The 16,339-nt window shown below is 40.3% G+C and overlaps 1 protein-coding gene across 12 annotated transcripts in view; it reads right to left on the bottom strand.

The window, feature by feature from the left end:
• Window positions 1-3,394: 3,394 nt before the first annotated feature.
• Window positions 3,395-16,339, bottom strand: part of PDE1C (phosphodiesterase 1C) — a 333,339-nt gene continuing 320,394 nt past the window's right edge. For 10 of the 12 annotated variants that reach the window (XM_032690599.1, XM_032690494.1, XM_032690504.1 and 7 more), the window contains 2 exons: window positions 8,864-8,917; window positions 3,395-5,684 (listed from right to left, as the gene is read on the bottom strand). In XM_032690599.1, the coding sequence (XP_032546490.1) occupies window positions 5,515-5,684; window positions 8,864-8,917 (224 nt within the window). In that variant the 3' untranslated portion in view covers window positions 3,395-5,514. Of the gene's footprint in view, window positions 5,685-8,863; window positions 8,918-12,989; window positions 13,414-16,339 lie in introns of those variants that run through there. The other 2 variants (XM_032690515.1, XM_032690525.1) reach the window with 2 other exon arrangements.

Raw genomic sequence — 16,339 nt, 5'->3', positions numbered from 1 at the left:
AAAATCAAAAAAGCATGTCAGTGAAGCACATTAGAAATTTCGGCTTCTCACTTGTATTTAGATAAGTTAATAAACAGATATCATTCTGTTCCTCGCATCCCTCCCAAAAAGCCATGGGCCTTTTAAAGTGAGGTGGTGCAAACAGAAATACCAATATTTTGGCAATGTAGATCCAGAAATAGAACGAGTGAACATTTAAAGCCAGTTTCTACCCCATGATACTGCATGTCCCCATGATACTGCATGATACCCCATGGTCCTGCATGAGGAACCCATGTAGTTTGTCAGATCCAGGAGCTGTAAAGGGAAGCTTAATCCATCCTTATTCCTGACATCCTGAAAAATCCTGAAAAGGCACAGACTGGACAGAGAAACAAGTGACCGCTAAATTATTATGCACATTCTAGAAATAAAAGAACTGCATTTGATGGAGCATTTGTGCTTATTCTTTCAGCTGCAATGATCCTCTAAACTGCAACATGTCCATATATGACTGTGAGACACATTACTGTGAGCTTTGGATTTTTCCAAGCTGTCAATTTTTTTCCGACCTTCAAAGAAGATTTTAGGCCCCCAGGTGGTCTTAGGGTCTGAAACAAAGTTATACCTGTCTCAGGTTTGTTTTTCTTTATTCTGTTTTAGCCTGGAGAAGAGAAAGCTTAAAGGAAACTTATCAATGCATATAATAATGCACGCAAATGTCTGATGGGGAGGAATAAAGAGGGAGCCAGGCTCTTCCTATTGGTATCCACTGACAGGACAAGAGGCAGTGGGCAAACTGAAACACATGGAACACCACTTACAAGTAAGAAAACATGTTTTTGCTACTAAGCACTGTCACAGATAGTCCAGAGAGGCTGCAGACTCTCCATCCTTGGATATTTTCAAAACCAAACTGGACACAGCCCTGAGTAACCTGCCTCAGTGGAGCCTACTTGAACTGGCCAACTCCAGAGGCACCGATCATGCTTCAGTCATTCTGTGACTATAGCCCAGGATCCATACCAAGGGGGCTTCTTAGTGATGCTTAGCAGGTCTGTGAGAGATCAGGAGAAAGGTTTGGAGTAAAGGGAGTGATTGTCAGCTGACTTAAAAATTCACATAAAATTCACAATAAATATAATTTAGTCTTGAAACCACAACAATGGGGTGCCGGAGCAATGAGGAGTCCCAAGGAAAAACACAAAATATAAGGAATCAAGGAAAAAGTACTCAAGAGTCTTTCTGTGTCTCACTCACCGTGGATTTTAACATTCATATTTTAATTCAGGCTTTAATCCTTTCCTAAAAAAAATAAACAAAGAAGTCCTCCTCAAATAACAGAGCGACAAACTTTTCTGCTGTAGTGAAGTGATCCAGTGATTAGAGCAAAGACTCTGTTCATGAATGGACTATAGAGAAAAAAAAGATTAAATTTGCAAGTGTTGATAGTTGTAATGAGTTTGTGATAACAAATTTAAATGTCATCATAGATCTAAGATCATAAAATTTGTCTAGACAGACAGACTTATTTCTATGCTGGGAGCAAGTGGTTATCTCCAAAATCATAAATACAAAAAAGGGTCAAATGCATTTCAAAGCTGGCCCTCCCCCATATAACACGGATTTCATTTGTGGAAAATTTTCCTTTGTTGTACACTAGATGTCAGGGTTGGACTGAGAGGATAAGTCCATCGACTCCATTACACATCTCTATGCATCAGGCTGGATGCCATCAGCACAACTAAGTGCTAAACTTAGGAATTATTTCTTTAAAACATCCAAGTTTTACTAAGAACAGTCTGCAACAACATCCTCTCTCCCCCACTTTGCAGTATTTCATTTCAGCTAAAAGCCCCAGGCTTTGAAAGAGGAAAGAGACATTCTGAGATATCTTTCCAATACCAGTGAGTATCTGGCAGCATTCTTCACCTTCCCCGGCTCCAGAAAAAAACCAAAAAAACCCCTCTCTAAACCACTTGGGTGAACAGCCACCTTCTAGAGGACATTCTAATGGACAGGACATTCTAATTCAATACAGAATTGATTTAGCTGGAGAAAAATGAGATCAAAGAGGAAACTGATCAGAACTCCAAAAAAGTTTAGGAACCATATACACTCCACATGACACACCAAGCTAAGTGGTGCAGTTGATGCTCCTGAAGTACAGGATGCCATCCAGAGAGACCTGGAGAAACTTGAAAAGTGGGCTCATGTGAACTTCATGACACTCAACAAGACCAAGTGCAAGGTACTACATGTGGATCGAGGCAACCCCCAGTATCAGGAGTCTGGGGGATGAATAGATCAACAGCACCCCGGGAAGAAGAACTTGGGGGCGCTGGTGGATGAGAGGCTGGACATGAGCCAGCAACGTGTGACTGCAGCCCAGAAAGTCAATCATATCCGGGCTGCATCCAAAGCAGCATGGTCGAGGGAGGTGATTTTGCCCCACTACTCTACTCTTGTGTGACCTCACCTGGAGTGCTGTTTCCAGCTCTGGGGTCCTCAGCACAGAAAAGACACAAACCTGTTGGAGTAGGTCCAGAGGAGGGCCACAAAGATGCTCAGAGGGCTGGAGCACCACCTCCTATGAAGACAGGCTGAGAGAGTTGAGGTTGTTCATCCTGGAGTAGAGAAGGCTCCAGGACGATCCTATAGCACTTTCAAGTGTCTGAAATAGGCCTACAAGAAAGCTGAAGAGGGTCTTTCTGCAAAGGCACTGACAGGATAAGGGTCAATGGCTTTAAACTGAAAGGGTAGGTTTAGATTGAATATTAGGAAGAAATTCTTTACTTTGAGAATTGTGAGGCACTGGAACAGGTTGTCCAGAGAGGCTGTGGATCTCCATCCCTGGAAGTGTTCAAGGCCAGGCTGGATGGGGCACTGGCCATGTGGAAGATGTCCCTGCTTATGCCAGAAAGGTTGGAATGAGATGATATTTAAGGTCCCTTCCAACCCAAATCATTCTATGATTCCATGATGACACCCCACGTAGGTAATTTCATTACCCTGTACTTTGACTACATACCAGTACATTCAAGATGACAACTTACCCCTGCTTTATGGCAAGAGAGAGAGTGTGGACCAGGAGAGCAAAGACAGAAATCAATCCCTTTGTGAGATGCTTGTGACAGAAAAATAATAACCCAAATAAACTGTAGATAATAATGAAAGGCAAAACCCCAAAAGACTCCTCTTTCAACTTCTATAGGTGACTTAGTGCTGTCCACTTGTCCAGAGAACAGTCAGGTTCTCTGTTAGGTTCTCCTGCCCTAAAGGGAAGGAAATGACACAGAAGTAATTTTGCACATATATACTATATATATATATATATATATAATATATATATATAATATATTATATATATTACATCCATATATACATGGATGTAATACATGCAGTATACAGCCAATTTGTGTAAAATATCTTAGGGTATTCTACAAGCAAAATACAGTTCTCAGAAAATTCCTGGAGATAAATACATTTCATAAGTAGGAGGCTTTAAAGTGCATTACTTTTCACATTTGGTTTAGGCAGTGACCCAGCCCCGCTGCTGGAGTCACAAGTGCTGGTGGTGGTGAAGGTCAATATCACAAACATGAAGCACAGGGTACAACAGATGAAAATAACTGAAACATGGTGACATCAGAGTACTCAGGCAGTGAAGATGTTTAGCAAAACACTGTGAAAACGTGTGAGACCTTGCGGCGAGTGTGCCTGGAATTGCAGTGAAGGGCATCTATAACACTGGAAATACATCTTGGCTTTTTTCATTCAACAACCAGCCATGATTTCAATGTGACTGTCCTGCAGCAATGGTGGATACACCAGCTGGTGTAGTTTTGGTGTTAGACATGATTACAAACTTGTAGTGTATAACAATGCAAATTCACAGTGAGCAAATTTTTCACAAATATAAATAATAGAACTAGTAGGTAGTGGGGATACTCATAGCAGGAATACTTATGACAGAGAGTGTTCAGCCAAGTTTTTGTACGAGAAATTTTGCTTCACAAACCTCGACACTCCTTGAAGGAGCCAATATGCTTTGCTTTTCTCTATTTTGACAAGGGTTTGACCCAAAGACTGTCAAAGCTACTGAGCTGTCATGGATTGAAAGAAGTTTGCAACATATGATCTTAAGATAGGTTAACAACTAGTTAGCAATGGGGGAAAAATAAAAATGCAGAAATAAATTAAAAATTGTTATGAAATGGTCAGGATTCATAGTAAAGGAGGATTGTTGTTTCTGCTATTCAATGTGCTTATCCAGAAGATGTGATTTGGAAAAGGTATTGGTAGAAGAAGAAAGCAAGCAAGAAACAGAAATGAAGAATGTAAAGTGGAGAAGAAATAGAAAAATAAGAAGCAGCAGCTTACTTCAGTGTAATTGGCAAAACCACCAATTCAGTGTTGGTAAGTGCAGAATGAGGCATATAGGGAGAGGAAACCCCAACTCCACAACTCTGTATGTGTGTTTTGGCTATAAATTAATTAGTATTTATTATAGGTAATTCTACAGAAACTACTGCTCAGTCCTCAAGGAGGTTCAAAAATGAAAGTACAACTTAAAAATCTATTCAGAAAAGCTTGGAAGATGAAATGGAAAGTGTCATTACACTATTTTATAGATTTCTGATGTACCTGACACTTGAGCCACGTGCAGTACTCATTCTCTCCTTAGAATAAAACAAAGAAAGATATAGTGAAGAGCAGCAAGGAAGATATAAAGTAGAGCAGGTTTGCCTCTGAGGAGAGTAAAAAAAGGACTGGAAAGGGACTATTGAGGTAGTATGTAAACCACCAGGGGCTTCCAGAAAGAGGGCAGAGAGCTATTTGCCACTGTTTCTCAAAGTGCAAAATCTGGGGGCAAGAGCAACTTTTTCAGAAGGGTCACATTCAACTGTGAAACTCAGAGCCATGGGACACTATCCATCAAAAGAACACGAGATCAAACTCAACTAAATTAATGCCATAGAAAACAATCAGTGTTATTTAACATTCAAGAGTTTGAGCAAAGAACAATTTTAACGCTGTGCTATGTGTTCTTTTTCCAATGAGTGAAGGGAGAGGACTTTGTACTCCAGACTTCCACCTGCATCCTCCTGATAGGTCACACTATGACAGGAGGACATTTATTCTCAGTACTGCTAGACAATAAAAAATTTTCCCTTGGTTTCTGAAATAAGAGTTATTGTTTTACCTGTGGTAAGCAGAAGGTCGCATTGAGAACGCCATAAGGAGCCCAGTAATCTAGGAAAGCATTGGCTTAATTTGACAGGAGACAAGCCATATACAGTTACATCTTTTAAAGTAGCAGCCCAATACTTTAGTACTAAGTGGGCATATGCTGCAATAAAAAGGCTACTGAGAACATTTCTAACAAAATGTCCATTATATCATTTAGTTAAATCATACACTTGCTTTTATTCAAAATTGCAGCTGCTGTACAATGTAGTATGGCCTGTGCACAATATCCTCCATCTGCCTGTAAGAAACATCATTCCACAAGATGCCTCTTTAACTCTTCTGCTATTTCCTATTCCAGCTCTGGGAAATATGTTGAATCTTCTTCATCCTTTCCCTCTCGTCAAGCACTTTACATCTCACTTGATGTTCCTCCAATTTCTTGTGGAAGGTAGGGAAATAGTCTCCTGAGCTGTGAGTGGGCCTCCTGAGGTGATGCAGCTGAGGTTTGATGGCTGGTGGTGACAAAGGAATAACAATGATGGTTACCATGCCTAGCTTTCACTCACTAGTAGACAAGAAATCAACTCCTCAGAAGCTGTGTCCATCCCATTCAGCACAGCCTGTATGTGCACAGGAGGGTTTCTCAGTCTGAAAGCCGGGATTCTTTTGGGTTAGGAAAACATTCAGAAAAAAAAATCATAAATATAGATGTAAAACTCTAAAATGAAACATAAGCATTTCCAAAATTGAAATTTGGGCAATTAACCAGTTTGAAACACTGGATCTTGAAATCATGCCCTTATTCAGACATCCCAGCAGACTATATCAACACAGTTGAATCCAAAGGAACATTCTCAGGGTTAGGAAACAACAGTTTAGACAGTAGCTAAATTGTCATATGTAAATGAACAAGCAACTTTATACTTACCTATCTAAATATATATAGCTTAACACCTCACTGTACCTAAAATATCAAGATGATTTCAAAACAGTAAATCTGGATAGAGATCATGTTTCCCAGAATTCAGGAATAGGTAGATCTGATGCATTTTGTCTGATTTTCCAGCAAACTACAGGCCATTGTGAAAGTCAGAAGTGGAATACATATGAATCTGACCATTCTCAACTTCTTGACTCTGTTTATTTGAATCTATGTCTTGCTTTCTTACCTCTTTACATAGGTAGACTAAAAAATTAAACATGATCATGATCAAAATGCTTTCATCTTATGCTTAGTTATTATTTGCAAAATAACTAATTCAATAATTAGTATGATAAGCATTTTAAAAGAAAAGTCATCACTCTCAGCATGAATCCTAAGTGAAAAAGATTCCCCTGTGTGAGCTAGCTAACATCAAATGCTAGAACAGTCACACTCCAATCTTGTTAAGCTCCTTGAATGATTAATCATGCTCCAAAATATCTTGGGAAATAAAAAACTACAGATTTCATAAACTTTAGAAAGACACATCTCAACTTCTTCATAGTCACAATCCGTCCTGTTTTCGACTAGATTAAATTCACATTCATTAAAAGGTTGAAAAATATCCAGGTGAATTACTGTTCTTTGAGGCACATTCACTTTCCATATTTATTCCATTTTCTGTACTCAACAGAGATTCAGTCAAACTGTTATTTAATTTTCCCTTGCTCAGAGTGGGGAAATGTTTATTGATACCTGGAATTTTATTTGAGTTGTTGCAGAACATATGATTTTGCTAATAGTTTTAAGAGGTTTATCCAGAACAGTAACAGTAGTATTTATCATCTTCATACAGGAGTGGATAAAGGGGATTCATGACTTTTAATTTCTTAAAACTTCAGTGACTCAAACTGATGGGCAGAAGACTTTCTGTTAGGACTCTAGTGTTTGTTCCAAGATTGTTCACTGACTTCTTATGTGACCCGGACTACAACATTCACTCCAGTTTCTCTGCATGTAAAATGGGAATAAAAATGACAATAAAAAATCCTCACAGGGTTTTTATATGGGGGTCCAATAGGTTATGATTCTCAGGACTTTCACATGAGCAGTGATAGTTTTTTGGGGGTTTTTTGTTTGGTTTTTTTGTTTGTTTTTGTTTGGGTTTTTGTTTGTTTGTTTTGTTTTGGTGGTGGTGGTGGGTTTTTTCTTTTTTAATTTAGGGAAAATAATTATTTTTTAAGATCATGGCTATCATCAAGGCAATGAAAGCAGAGAATAGGGATTTGGTAGCACACTGTTGGTAGTGCTAGTGTACTACCAACAATATCAGTGTAGACTAGAATAGTTACACAAGTAGCATCATGCAAACAGACTATCTGTGTTTTATCCAGACACTAATTCAGCAAGGAGTCTAAGAGTGCCTAAGCTGCTCTGTTTACTCTGACTGGCAGGACGTGCAACAGTTATAGTTTACCTAAATGAAGAAGATTTTCTTTGTTGAATGTTTTCATATCATCACGCTGTTTTGGACAGTCCCCCAATCCCCCGTGGGGGCAGGAAGGGCTGGTGGGCAGGAGAGGTCGCTGCAGGAGATATCACAAAAGCTTAGGAAGCATAAAACTGCTGGTGCTACCAGACCTCGCTCTTTCTGGTTCCGATAGAGGGGTGCGAATGCAGAAGCATGATCAGGCTGCTCTCTCTCGCCATGGCTCTCGGCTCTGGTAGTTTCCTCGCTGCTGCCCAGACCCTGCCATTCCTTGCAGCTTGGAGCCCCATCGATCCTCACCCCACGCTCCCTGCCGTCGCTCACCACTGATGTTGTTGCTGCCACTATCATCTCAGAGTAAGCACCGCATACAGCTGCCGTTGCTGCCCGCCACTGCAGCCCATGATCACTGTTCACCCCACGCTCCCTGCTGCTGCTTACCGCCATTGCTCACTCCACACCTCTGGCACCAGCTCTGCTCTGCACATCCCCACACCCTCACTCTGCACACGACCTCCGTCGGAACCTCATTGCTGTCTTGTTGCCACAGTACTGAAAGACTGGTTTAAGGTGACATTTTCTTGTTATTGTTTGGGTTTGGGTTTGTTCTGTTTTGTTCTCCATTTTTATTAATACTGCTATTAATTTTTCATACTTCACTCAAACACCTTGTAATTTCAAAAATTTTCTTGATTTGGGGGGAGGGGTTTCGATTCCGTTGGAGGTCCCACCTCCTGGGACATACTGTCAGTAAACCAAGACAGCAACCCACCATCTTACAAATCAGCAGCTGTGCAAATCTCAGATTTGTCTAGGGCAGCATCCACACAGTATTTCCTCTTAATCCTTCTTTGATACAACTCTTTCTTTGATTCTTTAGAGAGAGGTCAGGACTCCCACTTGACACTTGGTATAAACACCTGGCCCCATGCCAACATCATACTTTGATTTGCACAGCAGATGAAAGAATGAATGCCAGAGCTGCTCTTAGTACACTACTGCAAATGAGAAATGAGCCTAGACTGCTGGGAAAAATCTTTCTCCCTTTTGCAGCCTTGTCAACAAAGGAGGTTTTCTGATGTAACTGTCAGAAAGATCTGCAGGACCAAGATCTGCAGGAGAACCAAGACTTTCATTAGAGTCACTCAAGAAATGGTCTAAACCTGGGGTGACTCAGTCTCCTAAGAATGTTAAAGAAAATCTGTGTTTATACAAAATTCACTTTTCTCCAATGAGACATCTCAACAAAAGTCCAAAGACAGCTACTTCTTGGTCAGTACCTGTGACACTAAAGAGCTCTCCATCCTCACCTCCTGTGGAGCCAGGAGCAGAGTCTGTAAGAAATGGGGTGAAGAGATGTTAGCAGGGGTCCAAGTGGTTTGGGGCATTCACTGGTATTCTGCCAGTCTTTTGCTCAAGGGCATGTGGCCACTCTCAGAAGCCCTGAGATGGCTCCAGACTGGGGGAGAACAGGTCTTTGGCATCTCCTGGGAGGTGTGACCAGCCTGTGGGATGATGCGGAACTGGGTTTTGCTCACATGCTCAGGGAATAGCCAATCACCAGTGCTGGGGTCAGGAAGGAACTTTACACCAGTGCAGACTGACAGTCATCGCTCAGGTTTTTTTGATTCTTCTGCAGCATTGAGCATGACGACTGGTCAGGCTCTTCCAGTCCCTTTTGGCCAGGTTGCTGCCAGCTGCTCATGCACCACAAAGATGGCCTCTCACGCCCCACATCCATACTTCTTTTTTTTTTTCTTCTTTGGTGTGGTTGTTCCTGATCCTAATTCTTCATGTTCTCTTCAGGAAACAGGTTTGCTTGGCCTGTATTCCTTCTGCTGCTTTCTGCAGCTCTGTCAGATTGACAGACGGCAAAGAATGTTTTTTCAAACTAAACTGAGACATATCAGCCTGCTCCTGGCTACACATGCTTGTGAAGAGTGGCTCTGATATGGATTTATAAAAATAAAAATTAAATAAAACCAAAAATAAAATCCCAATTCTGGTTGTTGCTTTTGTGTTATGTGTCCTTGAAAGTGTTTTTGATGCTGAAAAGCTCATGGAATTTCAGGCAAATTAAACTGTTGTTCATTATTCGAGTCATGGTGCATGCAAGGAACAGGAATAGAAATAGGATAGAATACAGTATGTTACTCCTAGAGTTCTGCATAACAAGCTATGACCTAGGTCTGAGGGGTCCATCCCAGAGAGCAGGTCTCTGCAGTGCAGATCCCAGTCCCACCCAGGAGACAGGGGCAGATATGGGCCCATGTACAGCATGGCTCAGGCAGGGACTAAAGGCCCTAGGCTGAGCTGGGACACATCCCCTGGGCCCTTGACAGGAGATGGTGAGGCTGGGGGTCCTACAGAAGGCTGTTCCCAGACACTGAGGGCATGTGAGCTCTCCCAGGACAGAAGTAGATCTCCAAATGTTTCCAAGACATAGAAATAAAAATATAGTCAATATATAAAATATATATAAAAATATAGTGATTGCAAATAATAATAACCAGGGTACATCAGTGACCCTGTTGTGCTTTCTCACCATACAAAGTTCAGGTTCCTTGGAGAAATGTTTAGTTCATCCTCTTTGTACTCAGAAAAAGGAGTCATTCAAGGAGGCAGCATATGTGCCTATGACAGATGGCTTCCCTGTGGTGCTGTGAGATGCTGCCAGAGGACTCTGGTTTCAACAATGGTCAAGTCCAGGTAGGAACATTGCCAGGGCTCTTCCTGCACTCAGCTACCTAACCTCATTAAATTTTCCCAGCTTTGTGACCTTGGGTGAGTCTTCCTCTTGCACACTTTAAATTGACAAGGTACAGATTCAATAGACAGCAGTGAGGAAGACTGACTAACCTGCTGGCAAAGAGATGGATGGGATCATGCACACACGTGCCTTTTCTGGTCAGCCCCACCCTTTTAGAAGTGATATGAAAGACAATTGTCTGTCACGTATTGGCCTCATAAGCCACCAGCATGCCTGTAGCAAATGTGGATAGTGCCTTCTCAAATCTTCGTTCGCGAAGCCTAGCCATGATGATGATGATGAAAGACAATGTGATAAAGCTCCTCCTTTCTATTCAAGATGCTGAGTGCAATTTGCATTAAAAAAGCAAGAAAATAACATTTTCTCAATTAGAAAATTGTGCATGTATGTTTATGGCAGACTGTTAGTGGCTTCTTCCAGCCAAACCAACCCCCCCAAAACAAGATCTATATAGAACATAGAGAAAAAACACCATAATGGCTGTAAACAAAACACATTACTGTCACTGGACTACATAAATGGAAAACACTGTACTATTATCTATTCTTCATCACATACTGTAAATAACTGCACAGAAAAGACTGATTTGCAAACCGTACCAGAGTAAACAGTTTGCTGCGTAAGCCATGGTAATGGGGCATGGGTAGGAAGGTACCAGTGTTAAAATAGCCAAATAAAAATCCCCCACTGAGTCCCTAAGCCAGATGGTGCCAAAACTTACACCGAAGTGGGAAGTGTCTAATAAAGAGAGAGTCAAAACACACCTAGTCATTTCTGTAAGTGCCAGACAGAAGGCAACTTCCTATAATTCAACACGATACTGTTGCAGTGAATATTGCCAGTGGAAGCAAGGCTTGACTGGCAACAAACACACCAAGTCTTTTTGAAAAAGGGACAGTATTAGATTGATTGCTCCCCTCTTTTGAAGGTGGATCCTCCCTACTTCTCTTTTTCTAATTATAACAGTTAACAGATCTCCAGATCAGATAGGTTTAAAGAGGAGTAAATGTTATCATTCCCAAACAGATGAGGAAACTGGGCACACAAGAAGGATTTGAGCAAGGTCATTTAGCAAGTCAGCAATAATGAAGGGACTGTACTTGGTAGCTTATGCCCAAACCTTCTCTTCTGCATTTATATTCTCTCCTGGTTATTATAATGGTGATCTGAAGGCTCAGAAGTATCACACATAAGGGATGCGCAATTTGTTGTTTGCAGGTACTCGTTAATGGATCAATGGATTAGAAGTGATATTGAGTTGGAGAAATGGATGAAAAGCCCTCTGTAAGCATTGCTTATTAAAAAAGCCCAATAGACCAATGCAAATATTCTAGAATGTATAAAAATTGAGCTAGTTTTATGAGATCTGTTTACATTAGATGAGTTATAGAGTGACATTTCATTCCACAATTTTTCCTTAAAACAACTTTTTTCTCCAAAAGTCAAGAGCTCTCCAAGATCTCTCCAAAGAGCAAGACCTCTGAATGCCACCTGCAAGAAAATCCTGAGTGAAGCCTCTTTAGAAACATGCTCTGCCTAAGCTTTAACTTTACCCTTTGCAAAGGTTATCAGCAGTGGATTGAGAAGGCAGATCATGATGCTTTTGGTGTTGAAGAATGCTGAGACCAGCCTGACTCAACAATCCCAAAGCTAAACATTCAAACAGTGTTTCCTGACAGAAACTGGCACAAGTGAGGATGTGGCAGGCAAAGTTCCTGATAAAGGAACCAACAACTGGATAGTACCAATAACTTGTTTAAATTTGCTGAGCTAAAGGCTGCATAGCTGACACAGCTAGCCTAAAAACACATGACCAACAGTCAATCACTTCATATTATAAAAGTTCAGTCCCACTTTGTAACAGCAGGGACCTATAACATACCCCTTCTAGGAGTGTGTTGTGTAGATTTCTCCCTTGAGAGGGGATGCCCCTTGAGGTTAATCCTTGAGACTGAGCATGGTTGTTGGTATGGGTGAGTAACATCATTCTCTACTTAATAATTAGCTAGCTTTAATATCAGTGCTTCAAGATTGCTTCAATAAATAGTGTGGGGGTTTGGGAATTTTCTCCTCACTGGCTAGCTTAACCCAGTTTTATTGGTATTGTTATGGGTAAAGAGTTATTTTTTTCCCTTACATCCATGCGTATTTGGTCTCTCTCTCTCTGTATCGGAGAGAACCAGTTGTATTGAATCTGAGGAAGCAGATTTCCATCCGAGGTCTTCACCCCTCCAAATTGTCTCAAACTGAGACACTGTGAAAGAGCATCACACCATGAACAGCTTGGAGAACTGAAACAGCACAGAAACATGCTACTGCACATTGGCATCTATACATGGAGCTACACCATACCTCATCTGCTGGCACAACAGTTACTTGTGAAAATATCTTCAGTAAAACTTGTAAGTGCTTTGCCTGAAGTTTGGGCTTTTTTATTGGTTATTGATGACTTCCAGCAAACTTATGCTCTCTTTCACCTACTGTGAATTATACATACGTTCACACTAAGCCATTATTTTGTGTAAGTGCTTCATATTACTCCCCCTTTCTTCTGACAGTTGTGGTACAAAAATCTATTAAGGAAATTGTTATTGTGGTGAAATAGAGACAGCAGGATTTGGTAGATGGGAGGAGCACAAAAAGACCTATACTTGGGTTCGCAAAACAGCCTTATTTTATCCCTTCAATATCTCTGTCTATAGGATAAAAACTCAGATTAATTTGCCAGTTGATGTAAAACAATTTGTGAAGCCTGTTCTGCAAGACAAAAAAAATCAGGTATTTAAAAAACTGGAATGTGGTAAAGACCATTAAAAACAATAATTCATTAGTTCAATCCCAGTGAATGGGTTTAACTTTTTAAATGTGTAAAAGTCATACCGTACGTGAAGAAGTCATCCATTTATATCCATCTCCCAAACAGTAGGCACTGTGAGTGCCAATTTCTACAGCTGCATCATATAAGGAAATTAGAGTGAGGCAGTACTGACTGACCTGGCAATGTAAGGTGGTTTGCCAAGGAACACAAGCCTGGTAAGTCAGCTGAACATTGCACTGGACCTTTGAAAAGAAAGAGTAGTTTCAGCAGAGATGGATAAATGTTAATCCCACTAACAATCAAAATGCTTTTTGTAGTGCTGCCCCTACTACTAATTGTTTGTTGTCTTTTTCTCCCATTTCTTATTGATGGTTCTAGGTGAGACTAACTGGGAAAGTAGTCTCACTTCTGGGGCCCTTTCAATCTAAAGGAATTGATTTCAAACATTCATATAACTTACCAAGTTTGGGCAGAGATACCTGATTTATTGATTCTGGAAGTTTCATGTTCTTAAGTTTTGGATCTGTGAACTGCTGACAGACCTCAGACAGCTTTCCCTTCAGCTATGTCTCTGTCCTCACAGAACTGGCAAATGACAGTTTTACTGCCCAGCATGGCTCTGAAGGCACACAGCATTTACATTGCTCCTGTGGAGGTTCAGCAAGTGGGAATGCCTCTGGAGATTTATGTCATGGTCAGAGAAAGAACTCTGATACTGTATTTGCAAGTGGAGGTTAATCACCCAAATCAGTAGATGCCATCTCCAAATCATCTTTTCTCCCTTCTTGCTTATTTAACAGCATTTTTGATCACAGTCGACTACACAAACACCCTCAACATCTAACAGGAATTGGCAGCTTAGCTTCATCTCTACTTGCACTAGACTGGAGGTACCAAGCCAGTAAGGTATGAGAATTCAAGCAGCTACAGCACACTGGATGTTCTTAAGGAAATCAATACCAGTGAACCTCCCCGAGAGGAAAGGAGTGAATTAGAAGCAAAATTTTGGGCAAAAAGAATGCACAAAGCCTTTAATGCCTGTAATAAACATCTCTGAACATTAGAGAGAATGGTTTGGTTTCTGACGCTCTTTATCATGACCACCTTTGGGGTTTTTTTAAAAGAAAAGATTAAACAGAAAAACAGCAGTGCTACACGAAAATTCTGGTTGTTACTTATGTGTTGTAATGACTCCTGCACAGACACCACCCACATCTACTAGTGGATTAAGTTACTTTCTAGAAGGTGCTACGTAGAGATGTAACATAGCGGTGCAAAAGGAGATCTATACGCAATACTGTAGAACAGGACACCAGCTCTGTGAGATTGATAGTCATGTTTCAAGTGGCACATTTAAAAAGAATCGAATGAGCAAGTGTTTCAGTGGGCACCAGTGTGGTGCACTGTTCTTTGTTTAGGTACAATTATGGCTTGTGATTTGAGTCAAAAGAGAAAAGTGGAAAGGCGAGATTTACCTTGGGGTCCTTAAATAAGCCAATTGAATTCCCTACCTCAACTTCCCTATCTTTAGAAATCAGATAATGACACTAACTCCTCCTCACAGGGGCAAGTATTAAGAAATAACTGCTGTCTAAACAATGTTCCCACTATGCTTAAAAAAAAAAAAAAGTGGGGAGCTGAATGCTGAAAAGTAAACAGCAAGCACCACACCTGGATCAGATGTAGTAAGAACCAGAAAAAAATTAACCCCTCTACAACTTTAATTCAAATGAGTGCAGAACTCATTGTTTCTATTTGGTAGTAGTATGAACATACATGGACTCAGTTACAGAAAAACTGGAAATGCTGAAAAATTTTTTAGAGATCATAAGCCTCTTCTTTCAAATCAAGAACTAACAATAAATACATACTGCTAAAAATCAATCTCAGAACTGAAATAAAGACAAGACAAAAGAAAATAAAAATTTAACTATGTTAGTGTGACTTTGTAAAATTGTAACTGCTTGAAAGAAGGTTGCTGCCCAAATTGCGGGCAATTAAGACAAAGCTAGCTTACGTAAACCAAAAGGGAAAGCGGGAAAGACTTTTTAGCATGTAGTGTTGCAAGGGAGACAGAAGAGGGCTGGGGGGGAATCTAAGCTGTTTGAAATTATAAAACTTTATGTAACCACTCTATAATAAGAAGAATTGGAGTTAGGCAACCAAATGTCTATTTAGATAAGGCAGACTTCGTAAAGAGTGTATATGATAGATAATTTTTGAAATTCACTCCTTCCAAATATATAAAAAGCTGTTGTGTTTCTTTTCTCGGTGGAATGCATGGGGGAGCAAAACCCCTCTACATCTCTCAGCCATAATAAAAGTGTGCTTTACATATTGTTTAAGGATTTCTTTGAATCAAAACAATTGAGAATACTTGCCACTACATAGTGTCATTAATTTTGTTTTCCTATTTTTTTCCCTTATGAGTCTTAAAAAGCCAAATAGGTTTTTTTCATTACTCTACGCAGCCAGTCCCAAGAGCAAACTTGCACTGAATTTTGCTGTCAGCATGTATTTTAGTTTGTTTTCTATGTCCTGGTGAAAAATAGCATAATAACCTGCCTTTTTCTTCCTTGAAAAATGCTAGAGAACAAGTGTTTATTTTAATTCAGTTCAAGAAAGACATCTCCATCATCAGTTCTGCTAACATACTCTAAATTTCATATATAGAATTTCCTGCAAAATACCAGCAAGAAAATGTTATTTTATAAGACCAAGATCCTTGAATTTGGTTAATTTCCTCTTATCCCTCCTACCAAGAGGTTTAATATTTCTTAATTTTATTTAGAACCTGTCACTGTAGGGTTAAAACCACAAAAGCTGTGAAATCTACAGTCATAGATAAGCCCCTCCTTAGTGTCCACCCCTCCTTCCTGCTTAAGGTAGACAGTGCACTGTGGAATGACTTTGAAGTGCCTACAAGAAGCAGCATCATCAGGACAGAGACAGTCTCTCATTTATGAAACTCAAGGTGGTTAAGCTCCTACAACAGAAAAGGGAGATGGTCCCACGCTGACATATTGGCTTTACAGATAACACCCTGTGTGTGGCGAGCTGCATATGTTCTGGTTGTTTAGCCTTTAACTCCAGATGCTGAAGTGGGACCAACAGAACTTTTCATGCAACTTCCCTTGATTTCAGTGCAAATAAAAGGGTGGTCAGGCC

Source organism: Chiroxiphia lanceolata, chromosome 1 (genome assembly GCF_009829145.1).
Source record: "Chiroxiphia lanceolata isolate bChiLan1 chromosome 1, bChiLan1.pri, whole genome shotgun sequence".
NCBI lineage: Eukaryota > Metazoa > Chordata > Aves > Passeriformes > Pipridae > Chiroxiphia > Chiroxiphia lanceolata.
This window is presented reverse-complemented; position numbering and strand designations above follow the sequence as displayed.